Genomic DNA, 25706 nt, shown 5'->3' on the forward strand with positions numbered 1-25706 from the left:
CGCTTATAGCCTGTAAAACTTCAAATGATTATGGTGAACGCACACTTGTATACTGCAGCAGCCAAAATCAAGGTCTTTTGAAAAAGCACAGTGAAGAATTGCATCTTAAGATGCAATTTAGCCTTTAAATTGGGTACTAGTAACTTGACACTGCCATTGCTTTAACAAGAATAAAATAAGAGAGATTTGGACTTTTAAAAGCACTAGTAGCTAGCTGCAGTAAAGACTATTTTATTGTTTTTAAAGCCATTAAATAATGTTGATCAGGAAAGGACTGTTAAAACAGGTTCCCTAGAACCATGACAACCAGGGCTGTGTATATGCAACTTCCTTACATAACATGAAGTCACTGCCATAGAAACCAAACTACGTCACTAGCTGTCTATGCTACGCCTGTCTTAAACACAGGGCAGTCAAACATCTGTTATGTTCCAGTTTGTACACTGTACAACGGATATCTATATTCATCTGCTTAACCACTGAGCTGGGCTTCACCAATTCAGTTTCTAAAGTTCCTGATTTACTCCTAAAATTAGCACTATGGATTTCAGAAAGTTACCATTTATGTGACACATGGGATCCTTATAGCTTAAGATTTCACAGAATCACAGAACATTAGGGATTGGAAGGGACCTCAAAAGATCATCTGGTCCAATCCCCCTGCCAGAGCAGGAACACCCAGATGAGGTTACAGAGGAAGGCGTCCAGGCGGGTTTTGAATGTCTCCAGAGAAGGAGAATCCACAACCTCCCTGGGCAGCCTGTTCCAGTGTTCTGTCACCCTCAGCATGAAGAAGTTTCTTCTCATATTTAAGTGGAACCTCCTGTGTTCCAGTTTATACCGATTACCCCTTGTCCTACCATTGTTTGTCACGGAGAAGAGCCTGGCTCCATCCTCATGACACTCACCCTTTACGTATTTATAAACATTAATGAGGTCACCCCTCAGTCTCCTCTTCTCCAAGCTAAAGAGACCCAGCTCCCTCAGCCTTTCCTCATAAGGGAGATGCTCCACTCCTTTAATCATCTTGGTTGCCCTGCGCTGGACTCTCTCCAGCAGTTCCCTGTCCTTCTGGAACTGAGGGGCCCAGAACTGGACACAATATTCCAGATGTGGTCTTACCAGGGCAGAGTAGAGGGGGAGGAGAACCTCTCTTGACCTACTAACCAATTTGCTCAAATTTCTACTATTCCTCAGAAGCCAGGCACTTCTCACACTTTATATAGGTTATGTGAATTTGTGATTGTAAGCAGCTAAAAACATCCATACTCATTTTGGAATAGACACATTCACATTTGACTACATAATGTAAATTGAGTCTGTTTATGAAAGTTGTTTATTTCAGAGCTTGATGGGGAAAAGATATTTTTTTCTCCTATCTTAAATGTAGAACTGCTTAGCAGTTTATACAGTGCATATTGCTTAGTTGATAAGACAGATCTTTCTACAGAAAGTCTGTTTCTTCAGGAGTGATTTATAATATTGAGTAAATTTAGTCAGGTTTTATACATTTCTCATTGCAATATTAACTATAATGTTCAGCTGTTATAGTAATCTTCTAGAAGCCACTTAATAAGCAAAAAAGAAAACTAATCAACTTTTATGGAGATTATAGAAATGTTTATGTGTTCATTTTGCCACTCCAAAGATACCAACGGACTGTGGATAAATAAAGGATGGAAATGGATTCAAATTTCCAACATCATGGGCAATTACTCTAACCACTATCTTCAGACATTAAAGAGAATGTCATCATCACTACTGATACAACCTCTTCAGAACAGATTTGTGAAAGCAAGCCCAATCCATACAAATCTGTCAAAGACAAGCCTTGAAAGAGACCTAACACATCAGCACTTCAATATCAAGTTCTATGCAGAGCAAAACACAAAAATCTAATGTAAAGATCATCAGCAAGTCTGCACTCTGGGCATGTTCAGGGCTAGGGAGCAAGTGGGCAAGATCTGCAGACTGCTGTTTGGAGTGCAGACACAAAACCCCATCATGAACTACTTTGTTTGGATTGGAATGTAGGGGTGGAACTTCCATTAGGCTCAGGAGTAGGTCCAGGCTGATAACTCACAAGGATAACAGTGGGAAGCATACCTGTTACAAGTTCAAATTTAAGATCCCGTTCACGGCATGGGCTATGGAAAATAGAATGAACACTCACATTTATAGCATAGCTTCACAGAAGTCTCTGAAGAACCGAAACACAGTTTAAGAGTAAAAATTCATGACAAGTCAAACACTGCAGAAAATGAGACTTCCATTACAAATAGTGATGAGAAACTACATACTGCAATATAAAAGGATAAAAGCTGGTATCATACTACTGGATTGTTTGAATGGTGGCTTTTATATTGTTGATATACTTGTTCTTCAAAAGGATAAGAAAAGTATTTCCAGCCCTGTATAAGCTAAACAGCTTTAAAAAGTTGCATGCCTTGCATAAAAAGTCAGTACCAAGAAAAGTATAGAATAATTGTTAGAGTTCAGCATTTCTCTGTATCCCAGGTATTTTTACACTACCATGTGCACAGATTGCTGGCAAATCTAGAACATGCTGAAACTGGACTGGTTGTAAAATTTGAAGAGTATGGGTAAGGAACAAAGCTTACTTTTTCATAGATACTTGCTTTTTAGCTGATTGAACTATTTCTCCATTTTTTAACTTTTAATGAAAAAGGCTTTAAATACACTTGTGTACTGACATCTCCAGTTTTCAGATACCACTGCCTGTTGATTCAGCTTTTTTTTTGTCTTTTCTCTTGCAGAAGGCTGGGGAAGAGATCATCCACAATCAATGCTAACATTTCCAGAGTTAACAGACAGAACCGGGTTTTCTCCTTGTTTTAATGCACTACAAATCCAATTAAAATTACTATTAGAACACATAGCAGACAAGAGAATCGGGAGAAACATTTTCCTTCTCTCATCCCTCCAAAAAGGAGCATAAATAGCAAATGGCATTTAGTAAATTATTTTCAAAATTAGCTTATCTGTCTGATGAAACAGCCTGCTCTATATATGTTATTTTATTTGACTAAGACATGGTCTTCAGTAACTAGTCTTGTCTTTGGAAGCGATTCTTATTTTCATTCAATCTGGCAACTAGTACTGATTCTTCCCTGAAGACAATAGCATGGCTTTTGCTGATTTTGTAAAACTATTGAAATATAGACAGTTATTCTTAATTTTTTAGTAACTACTGCATCGCAATTTTTAGTAAGGATATTTTAACAAAAAACCACTTGCTGAATACATTCTAAAACAGCCTGTTCTACTCTGATGCATCAATTCTGCATTTAGAAATGCATTCTTTCTCCTTTGATTTCTGTTGCTTAGCCACATTTCAGAAGTTACTGAATCTACATTAAAAACACAAACAAAACCAATATTTTCTACGGGAATTCCAATACGACTATTCCAGAAAAATAATTGGCCAGGATAAAAAAAAATATTAATTAGTTAAACAAAGAAGGAACTTTTCCTCTGTATAAAACAAGTTCTCAAAATCATGGGACATATCAAAGTCTATACAGCACATACAGCTTATGTATGTTTCACTGCAGTGGTTTTGATCTCTTTTTGTATATAAATACTAAAGAGAATTTGCTCCTGGTATCTAAGAAATCCTAAATACTTTCTGATTGACTATTCTTTCATAAAGGTTTTAGGTGCACAATGCATGATTCCTACTTTAGTTATAAAAATTAACATCTTACAGTTGAATGCAAAACTTGAGCATCTGGTTTATAACTAAGCAGTACACCATTGATTTAGGTCCCACCAGATTTGCGTTGCCAAATTAGTCAGCTATGGGCTGAACATAAGTAATCTGAATATTTTTTTGTGAGATACATGAAATGAAGCTTCCTGGCTGTGGAGATGTATTTATCATAACGAAACCTTGCTCCACAACAGAAGTTTGAAATATTATGAGAACAGTTCTCCCATGAACACAGCGAAATGACTAAGAAACATCCCTATAAAGTTACAGATTAGCTGATATGGTAGTAACTGAAGACTATCTTGACAGTTTTCCTCTGCAGTTTCACTTGGATAAATTATTCTTCGCTTTACTCAGCAGTTTATTGGTGAATGCGTTAAAACTTGCATAAAGTAATCCAGAAGGGAGTATAAATGATACTTCATAAATATTAGTTGACAGATTTACTGAGAGGACATTGGGATCACAGACTCCCACCCTCCATTACAGCCCCATAACACCATTCTGAATACAAGGCTCCAATATCTGTAGCAAACACGCTATTTGAGCCATTAAAAGTATTTCCTTGTCAATAAAATAATTAGATTGAGGGGAAAAAAGCAGAATTAAAGGATAGGGTACTACATAAAAATTGGATTCCTCTTTCATTAAAATTAAATATTACTACCTGCATACAAATTGCCACAGAACATAAAAATACATTCTTTGTTAACATGACATGAATATTCTCAAGACTGAAACTTTCTAAAGTATTATACAACCAATTCCTTACATTTGTCCCTTCTAAAAAGTGCAACAAGCCCATTTCTAGTAATTTTTCCAATCTGACTCATTTTTTTCAGCAGTGTGAGATACGCAGCACAGCAGGAAGAAGGCAGAAAAACATGACCACTAACACAAGTACACAGGAGAGAGCAGCGCAGAAATACATAAGGTACTCACACCAATTCCTTCTGTTTTGTTTCAAAAAGCATTTGAAGCTGAAAAGTAGAGCACACAATTCCCCTAAAAATGCACTGGCAATGATACTTGATGAATTTCAGTCAAATGAGTTTCTCGTTCACGGAAAGATAAACGAGGTAGGCTGAGTTGATCTAACCTAAGATTGGTAATGCAAGAGAGGGGTCAGTCCTACCACCTTCCCCCAGAACTTCAGTCCAAGCTGCCTGCTCCCTTCATCTCCTTTACACCAGCTCTTCCACTCAAAGCTAAGGGAACACACAGCTCTGCTAACCTGGCAGAAGTCGAGACCGCAGAAAAGTTAACCGTTTTCTGTCAAGTCAGCTGATAAAAATCAGTTCATCAAACTGTCAGCCATGCAACAGCGTGCAGCACATGAGAAGGGGCAGCTCTGCACAGATGAAAGCAAAACAGAAGGGGAAGACCCCTCATGCTGGAAACAGCTGAGTATTACACTCTTTCAGTTTTCTGTACCCTTACACCTTCAAGCTCATTCTATAATATATCACACTATAAATCTTCTAAAGCATTGCAACACAACATTAAAAAGGGAGATTTTTCAAAACAGAACAATCTGTGAAAAGTTCTTGTAGGTATTTCTGCTTTTCATTTCTGTCAAGTTTGGCTGTAATCTGATTTTGAGCATACTGAAACTCCAAAATGTTGTCAGCTATGCTAAATGATTCAATACCATATATGATTTGCAAGCTTTTTTTTTTACTCAAGTCTGCCAAATCTTATATTCAGTATTTTTATAGTGTAAAAGGTTGCTGTACATACCCACTGGCCATCATGCTTACATTACTCAGTTTGTGAATGAAGTGCTATACACATGCAAAACCAGCAAAACTAGCTCCACACAGGCCAGACAGGGTCATTTGGGCTACTTAGCTATCCTGGTAAACATGGCCGAAGCTTTGAAAGACCAAACATGCTCCAGCTACACTATGCACATATAAGCAGCCCTTGCAAATGCTTGATGCAAAAAGAAAAAAGAATTTAAGATCATTCCAACAGAGACATGTGGGTCTAAAAGCAGTATCATCATCTCAGGAAAGGGGAAGTTATGTATGACAAATCCTCTGTTTCTTTTAATACTAAAAAAATGTGTGACTAGATAATCAATACATCTGTCCATTATTATCTTACCCTATTGTCAGAAGATATCCAGGTCTGAGCTGTGCAAGAAAGCCAGCATCTAACTACTAAATTAAAGAATGTTAAACCCCGTGGTTGACCCCTGAAACTTCTAAGAAGGCAGCAAGTTGGATTTGAACACGAAACTTCCAGTGCAATAGCACTGAGCTACAGTAACCATAATGTTCTTTTTAGTCATGTCTTTTATGAGTAACATCTTGCCACCATTCTCTTGGTGTTCCTGTGATGACAGACTGCAACGCTAAATAACTCTGATTATACCTACAATGTTATTTGTGCATTACAGTACCATTATAGAGGCCTGTTCTCAAAATGCAATCCCAATCTTACAATCTGAATTGGTCCATTTCGCATCCACAGAAGGATGAATTTACTCTGCAAATGTTTCCATGCATCTACAAAATCAAATACAGTAAGCCCAACTACAACAAAAACTACTGGAAGTGTCAATGTCTTCCAGAATTGCTGTAGCCTACACAGCACTTAATACTTTGACAGATGCCAAGCAGTTAAAACAGAACTTTCTCTCCTCCAAAAGAATCAACTGATCTGAAAAACTGTAACTAAACTTTATGACCTAGGAAAGAGGTGATTTCTGTTTATTTAATGATCCAGTCTCTGTTGATGCTTGTGGAGTAAGTAACAAAGGAAAAGTATTACCAGAAACATGCTTTATCCTTTCTCACTTGTATCCACTGTTGAATACTGCTAGAGGTTGCTGGATTACACCACTGCCCTACACAGAGGGCAGTGATCTGATCTAAAATAATATGTCCATTTGATTTACAAAATGAACTTTGTGTGACAACAGTCCTCTCACTTTCCTGATTAGAACAAACGTTAAAGTGTGAAAAAATATGAGAAACTACAAGCAACAGAACTTCCCATTATCTAACTCACTCAGCTTTTTGAAAAGCCCTGGGAACATAGGATCATCACCTATAGTCCTCTTGAATCATTTTAACTACAGCCTTGAACACAAAAGGAAATGAAACCTAAATTAATTAGTCTCTTTTCAAGTGTGAAAACTTAAGTAGCATCACAAAGGGGAGATTAGTCCCTAAACTAGCTGAAACAGTTACCTTTTCATCAAGTAAGCTTTTCCGTGTTAGTTATTAAACATATAACTTAATAAAAGACTTGCCCTGAATATTTCAGCTCTTTGTAGCAAAAAAACGTGTGAACCCTTTTCTTTACATACTCATCCTAATATTATTCATAAGACATCAGATAAGCCATGTTTGTGGCAAAGATCTTTGGCAAAAAAAAAAAAGACAAACACAAACCAAACACACACCAAAACCACATCATGTATCTTGATCCATTTTTCTTGCAGTATTTTTTGCAAATATAACGGTAGTTTTGGATAAATGAAAAGAGGTGTGGGATTTTTAAAATGTTATAATGAGTGCAAATTCACTTAACATGCACAGAGTGTAAGGAGGGCAATCCTTTTTAATTTGGCACTTTAGTAAATTGAGTTGGTTTTCAAGTGGTCAGATGCTCACAAAGGTGCATGACGACGCAGTTGCACTGGAGAAAGCATGACCTTTCTCATAAGCAACCAGCTTTTAGATTGGTTCAGCTATAATGTAATTTCATCCTAAGTGGCAAAATATCTTTGCCATTCCCAGTCATTATTCTTGCAATATTAATAGCCCTATTCAGTGAATAGCTGAATGAGTTCACAGAACTTCACTATTTCAGCCTGTATATATGCTTTGCAGACTACTAGCATCACAATCTTTGCATTAAAAATACACAAATAAGTCATATTGAGAAACCTTACATAGCATATCTTACCTTTTTACTCACCGTTAGAAAAGGAAAATCCACACTCTCAAGGTCATTATCTTATTGGCAACTCACAGTAAATTTTGATTGTTTATATTTTTATTCTGTAACTATCGTAGTGACAGTACTTTAGAGATTTTGTAGTGTTTTACAAAATGATGAAAACTGTGTCACTAGAAAGTTAGAATACAAGCACTACAATCTGCTAACTAGGATAGGAAAAGTTCTAGTATCCAGTAACTGAGACAGTATACTGGGGAATAAGTAAGCAAACACTAACCACTGATTTGTACTTAAATATTCCCAGAAATAGAGCATAACTATGATAGCATCCTCAAATATCAGCTAGAAGAAATTAATTTTTTCTAGTTTTTCTAATGTTTTTCACATTTTTCTACTGTTCACATCAATCCACTCTATTATAGCTAGACCAATTCTCTATTAATTGATTCAATAATTTTCTTCTATTACTATCACTCAGAAGTTTACCTACTTAATTGCTTACAAAGACCCCTAAGAAACATTTTGTGTGATACCACCATTCTTTCTTTATCATAAAGAGGTCCAAAGTGTGCTTTGTTAACCGTGTAATTCAATTTGGACCATCTGGTCAAAGCTTTTAGGCTCAAAGCAGATTTAAACTCCTCAGTTTAGCTCTCCAAGACACGTAGAGAAAGGCATCTCTTAAATGAAAAAAATCAAAGATGTATCTCTTTCACACAAACCTTAATGTTTCTGTATTTCAGGTAATGCTCTCATATACAGAATTTGACAAAAAATTACACTACCATCTATTTCTAGAAATAACCCTCTCAAAGCATCCATGGTATTTGGATTGCTCTAGTTTGTACTCAAACAAATCTTAAGTCTCCTGCTAAATGAAGTGATGTGCAGCTATCATGAAGAACCACTGCTGTTGCTAGTTACTGCATCTTACTAATAACCTGTCAAAGCTCCGTAAAACTGCAGTTGGACAAAAGATAATTTATCATAATGGGATATGAAACAGCATCAAAAAGTTATGAAACTACACATATCATAATGATCCTAATGCCCTCTGCATCAATCACCTCCTTTCTTCTGAGCATCTTCAACTGGGCAATGATATCAAAACTTATTTTTTTGCTCATCCTCTAAAATTTGACTGCTAACCCATTTTCCAAGAAATAATTCACATAGACACTGTACAGAATATTTAACAAATGCACTTTCCCATCTAGTTTCAAAGGCCACTGCAATCAGTTACACTCATGCTTCAGGAAATTCTCAAAAAAAGTCATAGAAGAACTCAGGAGTTCAGATATCTAGCTTGCCACTGATAAAACCAGAACCAACTAATCTAAAACATTTGACTCTTAACAGAAATCATTTTGTCAAGCATCACTGTAGCATCAACAAGGATGTGCAAAACCACAAATAGCATAGGCATCTAAAATTCCTAATTGTAGCACACTTTAGAAAGTGCTTTCAAGTCCAGAAAACCCATAGTAAAATAACTATTCAAAGTCTGAAGCCATGGAGTGACATTCAAATGTCTAAGCACAGACCATAAGATCTAATAGCTACAAATATTTATACTAAAAATAATGTAATAATTTTAGTTCCACAGTGTGCAGGAATACCTTGTTGGCACACGAAATTAGCTGATTGCTTATCTCAGGTAAATTAACAAAAAATTGGACAACTCACTCTTAATTTAAACCATCACTACAGTCACTACTATAACTGTAGCAAAACACACACACCATGTAGAGAGTCCTAATGGGTGTTAGCAAGACAAAATAAGTATCAGACTTGTGGGCACACAAGAACAAGAGGCATGTTGACTACAATAAGCTGGTTTTTAAGCATCATTTGGAATCATATGTACCTAAATTTGTTGAAGCAAAGTCTACCTCAACTAACAGATAGGAGCATTACCTATACAGGACATTATCCAGTGACTCTATCAACATTTACAGCTATTTAAAAAAAAATACTCTAAGTTACTTATAATAGCATATGCAGTAGACCTAAAAGAGAGAGTAAGAGAACCACCTGTAGCAGTCCGTCGACTTTCCAGCTATCAACATGAAGACTAACTTACATATCACTATTTCTCCTAACATTTTAAACAATTGGGAGCAACTGGGAACTCACTCCATACTTTCAGTTTTCAGTCAAGAATAGGGCAGAGGAAGAGGGAGTTAAAGCCTTCCTTCACTTCCCATCCCCTCCTTTGATAGCCAAGTTAGTACTTATTAAAAATGGATTCCTATAACCTTGCAGCAGAATATGTAAGCGGCCTGGGCTCACAATGTCATTCTTATATGGCTAAACTGAGCAAAGAGAATCACTGGGTGGCTGGGTTTGGGCTTGGTTTTGGTTTGGTTTAGGTGTTTTTGGGAGGGGCTGGGCAGGGTAGGACAGTAAAGCGATGTTAAATTAAAAACAGGCACTTTTCTGAAAAGGATATGGGTCCCCTAACAAAGCAAGTACAACCATACACATCACATCACATTCACACTGTCATGAATAGAAAAGTTAATTACAATGTATACAACTGCATCATTTCATACAAAAATGACTTCTATGCATTTTTTAGAGTGTTTGAGTATCTCCTTCAAACACAGCTCCTCCAGCATTAACTCCTCCATAACTCATCCAGGTTATAATATTATTTCTTGCCAATTAGCTGGCTTCCACATATGGCATTACCTTGAAACAGAAAACATCATGGTACTTAAGTTCAGATTATTAATTTAATTCAAAGAGGACATACCCACTGCTGGTGCATCATATTCATCCCCAAGTAAAATTTCAGGAGCAGAATACGCAAGAGATCCACAGCTTGTGGTGAGCTTCTTTCCAGGCTGAAATTTGTTGCTGAAGCCAAAATCAGTCAATTTCACAAGTCCTTGTTTTTCAAAAAAGACGACATTCTCTGGTTTTAAGTCTCTATGAACTACATGCAGTTTATGGCAGTAGGATATAGCATGAACTATTTGAGCAAAATATTTTTTTGCCAGATCCTCATTGAGACCTTCTTCATGTTTCATGATGTAATCAAACATATCTCCTCCATCACCTAGCTCTAAGATAAGATAAAGCTTAGTTTGAGTGTCAATCACTTCATACAGCCGTACTATATTGGGATGTTGCACCAGTTTCATGCATCTAACTTCTTGAAAAAGGTGTCCAGTGGCTAAAGTGTCCAGTTTGGTCTTGTCAATTACTTTCACTGCTACTTTTTCACCTGTAAAGACATGCCGAGCAAGTTTGACCACAGCAAAATGGCCTCTGCCCAAAGTTTTATCCAAGTCATACAATCCTGCAATTTTTCCATCATATCCTCGTTTGAAGCCTGCCATTCTGTTTCAGAAGACGAAATAATACTTAAGGTCTTTGTAAACTTGATCTTTTCATATAAGAGTATCTGATGCAAATAAATAGTCCATTATCACTGTGAAGCATACCTAAAGAAAAGAGACAAGATTATGTATTTGTATAAAAATATGCAAAATTATTATCCTGTAATTCTCCTGAAGTTACATTGGCATATTGTTACAGATTACTTATTAAATTCTTCAGGGGTTTTTACAGAGGGTTTGATAAGCCATGCTGTGTTAACCAACAGATTTCTGAAATCATATTATCAGTATGTTTGAAGAAGGTGGATTTCAACAGTGCAATAACGAAAACTGCTCTGAAATTCAGTGGCCTTCATGTTCTTGCAAGCAATACTTGAAGAAAGTGTTATACGGCCTGTTAAATTTGGCAAAGCTGAAATCTGTAACTTTTCTGGTTACATTAGAAATCAGCTGGGCAGCACAGGATATCAACAAGAGGAACATGCTCCATTTATCCTATTTTGGCATATTCCTTCATGTTTCAGCATGAAACAGCTCTAATACAGAGTTGTGATGGCATGACTTCAGAGTTCTACCTTCTTCCTTTTAACAGCTTCCTGTGTCGCAAAGCTCAGACTAATGTGTAAGACTTAGTTTTGTTACTATAATTAAAGTTCGAGCATTTTCAGTCAATACTGTCATTACAACAAATGAACAAAGCTTTAAAGGCTGAAATTAAACATCTGGGTTGGATGTACTCTTAGTGCTAAATAAAATGTCTTGTTAAATATTTTGACTGGAGTTATAAAAACTGGTGATAAAAAGTTTGCATGTAGGCTGCATATGTTCAGCAGTCCTAGGAATGAGTCAGGAGAAGGGGAAGAAGAGTGGGAAGGAATAGGAGAGAACTCAAGAGTTCAGCTTATTTGTGCTGAACTCCTGCTTACCAGTTATTCTGGCATTTAAGCAAACAAGATACAATCTAAAAAACGTTCATGTTCAAATCTGGTTTTGAAGGCCTTACATCTCATTGTCATTTTTTCCCCACACACGAAACCTCCAAAAATGTTTCCTGCATCTTTATCTTGGATTCAGGTTTAAATAAAAACATGTAGCTATCAAAAAACTAACCATTTCTCCCACTTTGAGTGCAAAGTAGCTAGAAATATGAAAATTACATGGCTTATTGCCAATTCAATAAAACACAGAAAGCACAGCTCTTGTGAATATATTTTCTCAGTTTCAAAACTGTACTTCAAAAAGAAAATCTTTGAAAAGGGAGCTGGCAAACAGTCCCTTGTATTACTTATTCTCAAGTTGAAATGTAAGCACTAGATTAAAAACACTCCCTGCTAAACAAGTTATTTCACAGGCAGTGAAACTAATGAACCTGGTTTCATATAGATTCAATTACAAGGTTGAGGGTCCTATGAGGATTCTTTGATGTTTAACAAGCTCACCTTACTGCTTCTCTCAGCTGGAGCCATGGTATAACCTCTTCTCTATCCAGCTGTCTACTTCCACGAAGTCCATGGGAATTCACTTGGAGACCTCCACCCCTGTAAAATTCAAATGAAATCCATCAACTTCTGAAACCTCACAACTTAGGCAAGGAACAGGGTAAGTACAACAATTATATGAACATTGGGGGGTTGATTTGTTTTTTCTTTAAAGATAATAATCAAGTTTTAAAAAGGAGAACTTCACTGGGTTTTGTGTTACTGTACCCTTTCATTCTACTACTAAGCACTATGCTTCAGATGCTTTTCCAAAAACCACTCCACTAGAAGATGTCATAGTATCAAAACTGAGGTTGGCATATCTGCTTCCCAACACATCCCATACTGCTCATCTTACAAATTTTCCCCTACCTCTCCCAATTAACCATGTAATACCATCCCAACCTTATTCCAGAAAGTATAAAACTAGATTAAAACATGCTACATTAAACCAAATGCCTATGTCAAACATTCTCTTACCCAGTAAGTAAGCATTAGAGGCTACATGGGGAAGAACATAGTACACTGGCAAACATAATAAATAATGAAGCTCTCCTTATCTCTGAGAGATTAAAAAACTGCTTTACAACCGAGGGCCATGGCTTTGTGTTTAATAATGCTTCATTGATTCCACCCCATCCCACCCTGTGAAAGTGGGTAGATGCTTTATTAAAGCATGTGAATTTTTATTATCAAGAACATCCTGCAACAAGGAGTTTAATAGCTTAACTACATGCTGCAAGAACCACTTCCTCTTGTCTGTTTTTACTCTCCTGATAATTTGTGCATCTTCTTATTCACTGTCTGTTCCAAAACAAGAACTATCATGCTATTTACCTTGCCTCAAGCAACTCACAGTTTCAGCTTCCTTCCTTCCTAGCTTCAGTTTAATCTTGTTTAAGTCCCAGTCTGTCACTCCTTTTACAGAGGTTATTCCACAGACTTTAGCATTCCTCCCGTCTTTCTCTACCTTGTTCTATGCTACTTTCTTAGGCCAATTTGGGTTTTGTTACTACTACTGAGCACCAATATAATGTTTTCATATCATGCTTTATCATAGTTGTATAACGTTCCATCACGCTGACCTAACACCCAAAATGCAGGCTAATGAAAAAGTCAAACACCACCTAACCTTAATCTATACAAAGCAATAGGAAAGATATTTATCAGCTGTACCCCATATGGTTATGTGACTCCAGTCTCACCCTGAAAAGGATTGCAATCATTTAAAAAACAAACAAACAAAAAAACCCACCTCATACAAACACACTTTATAGAACTGCTATCTCCACAGCACCCTAACCAGACTCTTCACTGCTTATAGATTAAAACAACAACCAAAAAACCCCACAAGCACGAGCACACAAAGACAACTTTTTAACTGCCACAAGTCATCACCCCTTCTTACAAATCTGTTTTACCCATAACGCACCCTATAGTCAACACCTTACGCTACTACTTAACAATTTTAGAACCTCTACATTAAAAAAGTACAAGTTGTGTCAAAAAAAGTCATTCCCTATGCAACTGAAGTTACCAGTGACATGAACTCCAGTGCTCAAGTTTTTACAGACCATTTCTTTCTCGAATGTTAAGTCAAATCTCAAGATTTACATCTCTATTCACACAAGTTCATCACATCCTACAAATCTGGCCCAGATCATGAAACACCTTTACTCTCTGAAGAAGAAACATGACTTTAAGAGAGATTTTCTGTTAAGTCTTGGATTCAAAGACCTACAGACAACACAGAGCTTTCTTACTGCATGGCAAACCCAAAGTTCTGGTATTATTAATAGAAAAGGTATGGAAGGTGGAGGTAAAAAAGCCTCAATCAATTTTGACTTAGCTTTTCTTTCTAAAATTCAAGAAGGTTCCAGCCCTGGCAGAGCAAAAGAGAGAGAGCAAGCACAGCCAGATGTAATAAAATATAACTTGTCTGAATGTAAACAACTAGAATACTCAATGCTAAGGAAAGATTTATACATAATTATTTTGTTCACTTGGCACATTCTCAACCATCTTCATACAAACTCAGCAAGTGATTTATCTCTAAATGACAGAATACACATAAACATCAACCTGTCAACAAAATTCTAGCAAAAATCAGGAGAAATACATCAGACAGTAAACAATAGGATAAAAGCTTACAGAAATGGAAGATAAATTATGTTTACTATTGTTGCAGCCCCATCAGCGGAAATAAAATTAATGAAGATTCATTAACAGTTTAACATAATGTCTTCACAAATAACAGACCAACCAACTTTTAACTCTGTGGTTTTAAAATAAACCTTCAGAGATGAAGCTCCCACAGCTAAACACAAGGACCTCAGATGCATACACAGTTTGAAGCGAACATACCAAAATTAAGAACTGTTCAGTAGTAGGAAATGGATGCAAAACTGTCACAGCGCATATAGATACAAAACCCTGATTACAATTCAAATATGCTACTTAAGGGATCGCAGTTGCTACACCAGTATTTTTCAGAAGTGATTTCTTTTGCTCAGCTTCTCAGTAGAGTAAGAAAGCGGAATTTTGGAAACACTTAAGGATGAACTAAGACTGCAGTTACACAAGGTATTGGTTTTTGAGCTGAAGCCTCTTTTACCCTTTCTTTGCAGTTCTCTCCTTAGTTACATCAGTAAAATTTTGGGGGCTAACTATAAATGGAATCACCCAAAACTTCCAGATTTCACATATCTACTACCGTCACTCTCCAAAACAAGGTTAGTTTTAATGACAGATCATTTCAATGATCCAGTTTACAATGTGATCTCTTGAACATTCGTACCAAATGAAAGAGCTGCAAATTACAGCATGCAACAACAAAAATTTCAACCAGCCATACTTTGCTAGTAAGCCAAACTGCAGCCTAATGAAAAAAAACATTTAAGAGTCGGTTATATCACAGAAAATATTTACCTGCCTTACTTTTTTTTCACATTATGTCAAGTCCTTTATAATTTCATTTTTCAGCATTAGAGTTTGTATTTTCTAGTTGGCAAGCTTACTAGCCATTAGCAGCATTTAATCCATGTGGCTAATTATGGTTTTAAAAACACAGTTTTCCCTAACTATACCAGAATTCAGCTATGCCCCCAATACTCGTTTTATGCAATGTAGACGTTTACCAGTAAATAGACTCAGGCCAGATCCTTCCTTCCATAGAAGCTCATATATCCTATCCCAAAAAATACTGCCAACAGCCTCTCTAATGGAGATCTGCAGAAGCTGTTTTGTAATATCACATGCATCCTCTTAAGAGGCTTAACAACAGTACTGTGATTCAACTACTTCTAAAAGATGGATGAATAGCTCTCTAATTGATCTGTTTAGAAAAACAGCATGTTCCAGGGGCACTAGTTTTTCTTTAAGCAATTCATTCTGTCCAAAAAGTTTCATTAGATTATACACTACATGTAAGACCAGCCTAGTTCATATTACCTTAATGTGTGTATTAGCTTCTTACTTTAGAAAATGAAAATTCAAGGTCCCATTTCAATAAAGTGTTATAATACTATGAATGCAAAAATTTCCCTGCATGATCAGCTACCAGACATGAAAGCTGAAGTAATCTTCATTGGGACTCATCCGTCCACAAACAGCTAACAATTCCTGTTTCCCTTCATGATAAATGGAGGTTCAGTCAACATAGATAATAGTTTGATAAAAAATTGCACCCTAAAGCAGATAGCTAAATAGTTCAAATTAATCATCTCTCAAAAGCACAAGTTTTCATTTTTTCATTTTCTGCAACAGAAATTTAAGATTACTAGTTCAGTGGATGTACACATTATACACATCCAGAAGATGGACTAAAGTTTCACCCTGTTTCTCCTTTTGCTCGTTTGTCACAGATGAATAACAGCATCTATATAATTAGAGAGTAAACAAATAATTGGTATTTTGGGAGTAAGACATACGTTGCTCATCTTCCTAGAAACAGTAAACCAGAATTTGACATAAACTGACCACAGAGATTCAGAAACAATTTTTTTTTTTTTACTCTGAAATCAATTTGTACAAATTATTAGATTTTGAGAGCAAACTGAAGGAAATACCAAATTGGTATACAAACCCTACAAGTATAATTTTACACACTTTTTCCAATATTTCCTACCAATTTTTATCTGCTATCCTACTGTAAGATACCTTCACAGGCTAATCCATGGACCTTTAAAAAGTCTGTCTTTGTTACTGTATGAGCCACTACTTACACCTGATGATGTTACAACTTCACCAGTGTGTCAATCTGCTTTCCCCAAGAAGGTTTGCAATCACCTTTCCTTTTATATGAGGGAGAGCCAACATGCTAGAAACAGGTAAGAAGTGTTGCAAGAGTGAAGTATGAAGAACATACACACTTAATGCACACCACATGCTCTCAAAACTAGTCATGACTCAATTCCTCCAGAGTACAAAACTTTTAAAGCCTCACAACTACCCAATATTCCTTGAATATTCAAGACTCAATATGGGACATAAGATCCCAAGAACCTGTATTCTCTTTTTGTTTCCACACACAGGTGTCACAGCCCAGCAAAGTCCCTCCTTGTCCACCTTTCTATGACCTAAGCCTTCACAACTATCAAAGGTACTCAAAGAAACAAGAGCAATTTATACCTGCCCTATAGCCAAGCACTTTGCACATGCAGCACTGGGAGGAAGACACAACAGACAGGGGCAGAGGTGTTACAACTCAGCCCTTATATACACAACGCTATATAATGCTTTCTTTTCCACCTTGCATGACTGTACCACAGCATACATGCGTATCTTCCTTTTCGCTGATGACAAACCCCACAGACTCCCGTGCTCCTGACAAGTTCCACAATGAAACACTACAGTAGATTTTTCAAGGCGTACATGCACTTACTTTATTAGGCCTTATTGTCAACTCCCACACCACCAGCATCCACCTCATATTGCGTTACTAAAATGTCAAGATGTATCAGTAAATCTCTCTACCATTCAGCATGGCTACACCTAAAATTATGAAGACAGGAGTTATCAAGTAGTTCTTTGTTCCAAACACAAAAAGCAGAATTAACCTGTTATTCCCTAGTTTTGAATAGTCTTCAGAATTTTGCTCTGAAAAGATACAAAACCTCCCAATTGCTGATGAAGTTTTACCATTAAATATTTGGGAAGTCTGTAGTGAAATGTTAGTGTTTCATTACTTTAGAATGTATTGCAGGCATCAGAACCATTGATCCCTAACTTCAACCCTGCTTAGAATCCAGAAATCAAAATGCTAACAAGAATTCTTCAACTCTGAGGTCCATTATTCAATGAAGAGCCAGCAGCAGAAACATTCATCAGGCCAATAAACTGAATAAAACATTGCTCTTGGAACTATAAACAAAAGGTTGGGGGAGATGCAGTAGCATTATAGATTGGAGAAGAAATAAAAGTTACTGACATTATTTTGTAACAAAAAAATTACAAGAGCCTGCATGACCTCAGATTTAAGAGCAAGAGTTCAAGGCAGCTCAAATGTATGAGTAAAATTAAACTTAAAAAATATGACACATGATTCAGGATATCATCAGTTAAAGAACATATTTATTTCTTAGAAAAGAAATTCCAAAACTTTTAGACCCATTGATTGCTGTCTACCATCCTATTTTCTTGAAGATTAGTACAGTCACATCAAACATGGAAAGTTTAGGCTTTCCTCTTTCACACGGGTTTGCAAAGCTATGGTAAGTGCTTTGCAGAACACTAGTAAAAAGCAAACTAAAATCTGAGAATTGTGTTGTAGAAATCTCACGATACAGTGTACATCTTTGTGAGAATCATCTTCAATACAGACAAGTGGAAAAAAACCACTGGATCTGAATTGGTCCTTCAAGGCCCCCCACTTCAAAAATCAAGAATGTACATTTCCTTTTTCTTTCACAACAAGCAGGTGAATAAGAAAACACAGACAACACTGTAGTAAGTGTACATTGCAAAGCAATACCAACACAGTAGTAGTAGTAATAGCAAGATTATGATTACAGACTAGACACCAAAGCTACTAAGACAACAGATGTGCTAAGAGTGATCAAGCTATGATCTGTTGACAAACCCATGATTAGTAGTCATTGGCACTGGTTCCAACTGCCTCTAGTTGTGAAATGTGTTAAAAGCCCAAGATACTTTCCTAACTATGCTAATAATCACTGTAGTTCACAAGGCACTTTCCATTTCTGAGAGGAGGTATTACACAAGACAAATGCGATCTGCACTATGGATTTGAGAATTCAGCAGCAGCTTTACACCATTTAAAGTCCTCACACCAGCCACAGCTCCAAAAGCAATTAATGTTGTCTGTTTTCCTCTTGTGCCTACTCTCAAAGTCCAGTATGTAGCGTAACAGAAAGTAATACAGACACCACCACCCTGTTCAGATATCAGATGCTTCAGCAATACACTGCTTAAGATCTAAAGCTGCTTTTAAAGTATTATTGCAGAGGAAGAGAAGAATACCAGACCTTCCCAAATGGCCCTATCCCCTAAATTATCTTCTGCAAAGTCACATGCGATAACATCTTTTAAAAAGGACTTGCTCCAAATCTTGTGATATCTGCTAGTACTTTCTTTTTGTATGTGTAAATTAGTCATAATACTTTGTTCAGACCCTGTGACGTCATGATATATAAAAATCTAGTTTCAATTGAAGTGATCATGTTCTGCACTTCCCACTGAAAGAAAAATTTCTCCTCAGCTACAGGAAATTCACATGGGTATCTTGGTTACAGACATTCATAAACCTAAACAATCAAGGTGTGGTACCAAAGAAGTCTGAAGATCACAGAAACCAACAAGCTTTTCAGTCAACCATCTCACAAGCAACAGAGATAACTCATGGTAGTTGGACTCCCTAGCCCAAAGTTACAATTTCCAAGCTTGATAAGCAGTATCCAACCATCTTTTCAAAGGCTTTAAGATGCTAAACCTCATCACATTTTCCTTTTTTCTTTTTTTATTTCTGCTCCCTCTCTCCCAAATAAGGGGAAATGTGAAAACGGATGACGGAAGTACTTTACGCATCAGACACAAGTCAGACTATTGTGATTCATGATGGTATCACTATCTTTTAGACAGGACACTACATCTTTATTTCCAGAAAACTTGCTGCAGGAACTTTGCAGAAAACAGGTAACTCAGATTTCTATTCCACCAATCTGGACTCTTTTAGAGGAATCACCTCATCTACCCCATGTTCATGAATTCTCAGAATTGTTTCTCCTTTTTCAAATCCCTATTTATTAACATTACCACATAATTTTCTCATGCCAGGCAGTGTAGCAAAGAGCAGTAACAGGAGCTCTAAACTTTCCACCATTAATCAATGAATGCTTCAGTGTGGCTTAACATTTTAATAAGTTATCATTGTTGTAACACCTAATATTATCTTTGTTGTGTAAATTCAAAATCACAAACATGATGTTTTTCTGTATCAAGGGAGATGAAAGCATCAAATACTAGCTCAGATATGAGCATTCAGATGCAAGTATGTGCACGTACTGTTAGTACCTATTACAAGCAATAATAATTTCTATTAAACTTCTTAAGAACAATCTCTGAGCTCAAATTTCAGATAGCTTCAATTGTTTAGCAATACATCTGATAACATAAAACTTGAGTACTGAATTGACTTAAGTTGCCTCTGAGATACTGACATTTTCCATCTAGGATACAAAGTACTTAAAACCTTAAAAAAAAGATCAACCCCAACCTAAAATTACTCAGTTTCAATACTTTATCCTTATTTATAGCATCCTAAATTTGTTAGGACCTGGCAGACATCTGAAAGTCACCATGCTTCAACTTGAAATAAAATTATAAAAGTCTAGGCTATCGTCTTATCTCTCAAGTAAAGTTGGCTCAAGTCCATTCAGTAACTAGGTAGGAGACTGCTGCAGAAAACACAGGATGATATATGAAGAGTGAAAAACAGTCTGTCAAATTCAGTGTAACAATCATGCCCAAACACTGCTGTAGAAGATCACTGTACACTTGAGAGATTCAGCTTTTCAGAAAGAGAACATGCTCTGTTTTATATTTTACAAGTGTAAAAAACTACACAGCACTTTTTCCTCATTAAGTTCTTAACATTGGTGACCTAATCAACTTATGTGTACTAGAACTCTGCCAAGGTAAGTTATCCTGGAATTGTAAGCGAACATACAGTTTTTCAAATCCTCTTAAGCTCTTACATAATACTGTTATGTGTATTAAAACAGCAGCTACTTTACATTACTACAGAAGCTGCAGCATTCCAGTTAAGTGCTTGAAAGTAGTGTGACAAGATGCACAGAACCTCACAGGTTACTAAAGTTAAGAGCTTATGGAATTTAATACTAGTATATTCATCATAAACTGCAGTTCAGCCCTGCACACAAATGGCAGTGTCCCTGGTCTCAAAATAAGAGACTGATGAACCATGGTTAAGACATAATTAGAAAACATTAACTAGGAATGCACAAAAGTTTTACAGCTACAGCATTTCAGTGGAATTTTGAAAGAAGACAAAAATCCAAGGAAAGTGCACTGTTTCATGAGACACATTCCGAGGGAAAAAAGCCAGCTGTGCCAGGATACTGTGCCCTTGAAAGCAAGGCAGGCAGCAAAGCAAGACAAAGGTGCTAGTTTGGCATTACAGTTGCTAGTGGGATAAAAAAGGACAATGATACACTGAAGGTGCAGACTGCTAAATAATTACTCAAATACAATACTGAAGGCAGGGAGTTAGAGCCTTGGAAGAGATCAGGTTGTTCCAAACAGTGCATGAGGAATATGGCTACTGCAAGTAGAAGAGTATCTGCAGTAGCATCTTAACATGCATACTATTAACATGCTATTTGTTTAAAATAATCGGAAAGTAGACTATGTATCTATAGTGCAACCACCCACACCACATGGGAATATTAGTTCTCATAGCAAGATGATTCAAGGAAGAGCAGTAGCCTATACAGAAATTTCAGTATCCAAAACTCAATCTGTACTTTCTTGCTTCTCACTTGTGCAAAAGCCCCCCAAAAACAATGGTTTATCACAGTCCACTTAAGATGTCATCTTCCCTTTTCCCTGTTTTCATTGGAAGCCTCAGGTGTGGACCATAAAGGTTCTCTTAAAACAGGCTGACGAATGTGCTGTCTTAGATGACACCTTGCCTATGAGGCACTACTCCAGCATTCAGGCTAGCTTCTTTTCCCAGCCACTTGAAAAATCATGCCATCATTCTACCACTTTTCTAGCCATTCAGGAAAAATAAAGACTGGACTTTGACTTCCACAACTTTTGTTGTTAAGGCCTCAAAGCTGGATGTTTTCATGCACTAGAAATAAAAGGGGCAGATATTAGCCTATTCAAATTAACATTTCAACATGTTCCACAAGGTAAAATCTGATTGCATTATGGAGCAATAACTGTTATTCTTGTAAGTTTTTTTCAGATTCCTTCTTTCTAATGATCAGCAGCAGTACAAAAATAACCACCAGCCAAATTCCCTCTTTCTGTGACACAGCTGTCAAAAAACCCCACTTCCTAATGGTGCATGCCTTGCAAGAACAGCTTAACTCTAACATAATAAACATTTGCTTGTAAACACACAGATTTCACTTTGCTGAGATTCCTTAAACTGATCCTTCCCCAGAGCCTCAAGATCTAAATATATCCATAATAAACAACTCCAAAAAGCAGCCTATATGACTAAGTAGTGACTGCACTACAGAGGGCAGGCGTAAGCAGATTTGCATGCAATTCATTCATGCTAGATTGCTGTAAATCATACAATACACTTCAGCTGCTCCAGGAACTGCAATGATACCATTGAGGAAACCACTTCTTTGCATATTTACTCTTAACAAGCTCCTGAAAGCAACAAGAAATTATCTATGCATAAGCAAAAATCCAAAGCTTTTTATATTTCCATATCCCATGTAAATCTTTCTCCTTCACAGGTGTTCTAGCATCACTTACCAATAAAAATATCCAATTTGAAAATAGGTCACATTTGTCGCCAATCATCCTGAGGCCAATATATGCTTTTTCCCTAGTGGATGTTCTCCAATACTTTATTCAGTCTACTAAAAAAAAAAACCAAAACCAAAACCAAACAACAAACACCAAAACACACACACCAAAAACAGCCACACATCTGTCCTTCAGCTATTACCAAGACTGTACACCTACAAACCACACCTTTAAGTCACCTTCCGTATATTTAACTAGTGGAGTACCAAAACCCACCCAGCAAAAAGCACAAAGACCCCTCTCCAGGACTTATCTACTTATCTGACCGATTTCTGTAGTAATCTAAAGGCAGTAAATTTACAGTAATAAGTGTATTGATAGAAGCAATAAACGTATTGACAAAGAACAAGGGGTACTTGTGCTTTCAGTCTCTCTCGGGGGCACACTCCAGCCCCACGAGCAGTAAAGACGCCAGCTCGCATTCAGAGCAAACCTGTTGGTTGTGCACCTGGTTCCGAGGGGTAAGATGCACCGTCATTCCCCCAAAACGGCCCCAGGACCGACTCTCTAACCGGAGGGCTCGCGCATCAGTTGTTTATTTTTTTTTTTTTTTCCTCCTTCCTCTAAGCGGCCGAAAATACGCGGCGGAGCTGGCGAGGGCAGGAGGGTGGCGGAGGGGCAAACTCGCTGCCACTTTTCCCGCGGTGACCCCGCAGAGCGCCTACGCTGCTGCCGGGCGGAGGGCACGGACACGCGCGGGGTCAGGCGGCTGGAAGCCGGTCACAGGCGCTGCTGCCGTGGGGCACGGACACTGCCTCGGAGTGGGAGAGAACTCGAGTGGGGCACGGCGGGCTCTGCCGTGCCAAGCGGCACAAGACGCTCCCGCCGGCAGCCCGCCGTCCCCGCACTAACACCCGCTTCTCCCCTCCCCCCCAATCCCTGTCCTCAAGCCCCGGGCGGCACCGACACACCGACCTTCGGTGCCCAGGAAACGTCCCCCCCATCGCCTCCTCCCGGGCCGAGGCCGCCATTGGGCCGGCCGGGAGGTGCTCGGCGGGCGAGGCCGGCTCCGGGAGAAACGGAAAAGCAAAGGGAGGGGAGGAAACGAACCCACCACACCCCACCGGGCCGGCCCCGTCCTCACCGGCCCAGCCCAAGCGATCCCGGCCCAGCCCCACCAGCAACTTACTGCCTGCAGCAGCGGCGTCTCCTCGGGCCGCCGCGCCCCGCGCCGCCCCCTGCATGGGCAGCACCCGCCGCGACTGCCCTCGGAAGCGGCGGCGGGGACGGGGAGGGAAAGGGGAAAGGGTCGAAGACCCAAGTGGGAGCAGCACGGAACCTCCGCTGGGCCGCGCAGGCTCGGGGGCGGCGGCTGCGGTGCCGGCTCCGGCTCCCGCCCCGCGCCTGGCTGACTGCCCTGCGCTCCGCCGGGCCCCGCCGCTGCGGCCGCTCCGAGGCGCAACTGACAACAACGGCCGCGGCGGCTCGCGGAGACCCGTTTGGGGGGGGGCGGGGGGGAGGAGGCGGGAGGGGGAAGGGGGGGCGGGGGCGGGGCGGGGCAACGGACACCCGCGCGAGCCGGGCGCCGCTGCGCCTGCGCGGCGGGGAGGCCGCGCCATTGCCGTCACGGCGGGCCAATGGGGGAAGGGGAAGCGCGCGTGCGGCGGGGCGGGGCGCGGCGGGGCGGGGCAGCGGGCGGCTTGCGAGGAAGGAAAGGGGAAGGGGAGAGGCCGCCGGAGGGGAAGGCAGGGGAGGGCACTTCAGGGGACGGTGGTGGTTCGGCGGCTCTCGGACGCAGGGCTTGATCGCTTTGCTGCCCGCCATAGTCACCGGCTTCCGAAAGGTCCCGGGCAGTTTGCCCTGGAAACGGCAAAAATGAGAGGAGGGCGAACCGTTGAAGGTCTGAGGAGAGGGCGAAGCCCGCGGGCCCGGCGCCGGGGTGGCGGCCACTTTGCCACTCGTTCACTGCCTCTTTCCCCTCTGGAGGGTTGATTAACGTGGTGAGATGGCCTCGGCCGTGTTTCCTGGCTGATTGGATCACAAGTGAGGGGACTAGATAGGAAAAGCATATTAAAGAGTGTAGAGATTGTGCCCCTTGTGTGCTGGGCAGCTCGCTGAGGTAGCAATGGGGAGTGGGCAGACTCCCCTGTGGTAAGGAGGGCAGGATCAAGAAAGATGGTTAGAGGTCAGCTGGAAGTAGGGGTGGTGAAAGGAAGAGGTGACATTGAGGCTAGCAGGAGGAAATAGGCCAGGGAATGAGCCTGGCAGGTGTTTCTGAGAGAAACGGCTGTGCATGTAACGAAGGGGAAGGAAAAGCCTTGAATAGTTGTGCTACAGAAGCGTTGGGGCTCCTACATGCTAAGGGGAATGAGCAAAGTGGTTGCTTGGAGCATTAGAAATAATGCAAGACTTTTCTCCGAAGATCAAGGAAAGAAAATCTTTGAATAGCCAAAGAAAGGAAAGACTTAAATGTGGCACTTTGAAAAGTGCCCTTTTTCCTTTTTTTTTAATTTATTTTTTTCAGATAGAAATGACCAATCAAGATAAATGGAGAGAGAATACAAAACCACATTTAGTGAAGCCCAATTTTAAGAAAATGTTTGATAAACACTTTTCAGTTTTCCCCATGTTTTGACGAAATTTAGATGCACGTCCTTTCTGAATAGCTTTTATTACACTGTACAGCAGGCGTTATTGAATTAACCTGGGATTTCTTATATTGAAGCCAATCATTTGTGGATAAACTAAACTAGAAAATACAGTTCAGGAAATGACTGAACTGAGATGGTGTGATCATATGTGATAAAAAGGACCTATATTTTAAGGTTTCAAAAGAGAAATAGTAAAGAAATATGTCAAGATTTCAGGATGTGTTGTTTCTGATCACTGCTTCCTAAGAAAAATGAGAATTTCTTCATTTTGTCATCATTTAGACAATTCAGTAGACCTGGTTTTCCATGCTTGCACCACTTTGACACCGATAAAACAGGACTAATTGCTGAATTTACAAGATGGACCTGATATAGATTGCAATAACCAGCCCATCACCTCTGGCCGCCCGATCATTGCTGATTTCTCAAGTCTGCGTTCGCACCAGAGTGCAGCACCCACCACTTGGTTTTCAAAGTCTCCTACAATCAAGTGGCACCTAATGTTTGTTTTTCTGCAAAACTGAAGTTAGATTCTTTACCTGTCCAGTTAATAAAAACTATGATTTCCACTTGGGTTTGTATTGGTTTCATCTGTGTGTTGGAGAAGGGG

At 39.0% G+C, this 25706-nt stretch overlaps 1 protein-coding gene across 1 annotated transcript in view; it reads right to left on the bottom strand.

Annotated features, from left to right (window-relative positions):
- The window catches only part of SNRK (SNF related kinase), a 42276-nt gene extending 18374 nt beyond the window's left edge, over nt 1–23902 (bottom strand). Inside the window, exons 1-3 of the mRNA XM_065628429.1 lie at nt 23635–23902; nt 12435–12533; nt 10407–11100 (exon numbers count right to left, since the gene is read on the bottom strand). Of these exons, the coding sequence (XP_065484501.1) occupies nt 10407–10995 (589 nt within the window). The 5' untranslated portion in view covers nt 10996–11100; nt 12435–12533; nt 23635–23902. The remainder of the gene's footprint in view (nt 1–10406; nt 11101–12434; nt 12534–23634) is intronic.
- Between the last annotated feature and the right edge of the window lie 1804 nt (nt 23903–25706).

The sequence above is a fragment of the Caloenas nicobarica genome, chromosome 2, assembly GCF_036013445.1.
Source record: "Caloenas nicobarica isolate bCalNic1 chromosome 2, bCalNic1.hap1, whole genome shotgun sequence".
In the NCBI taxonomy this organism is placed as follows: domain Eukaryota; kingdom Metazoa; phylum Chordata; class Aves; order Columbiformes; family Columbidae; genus Caloenas; species Caloenas nicobarica.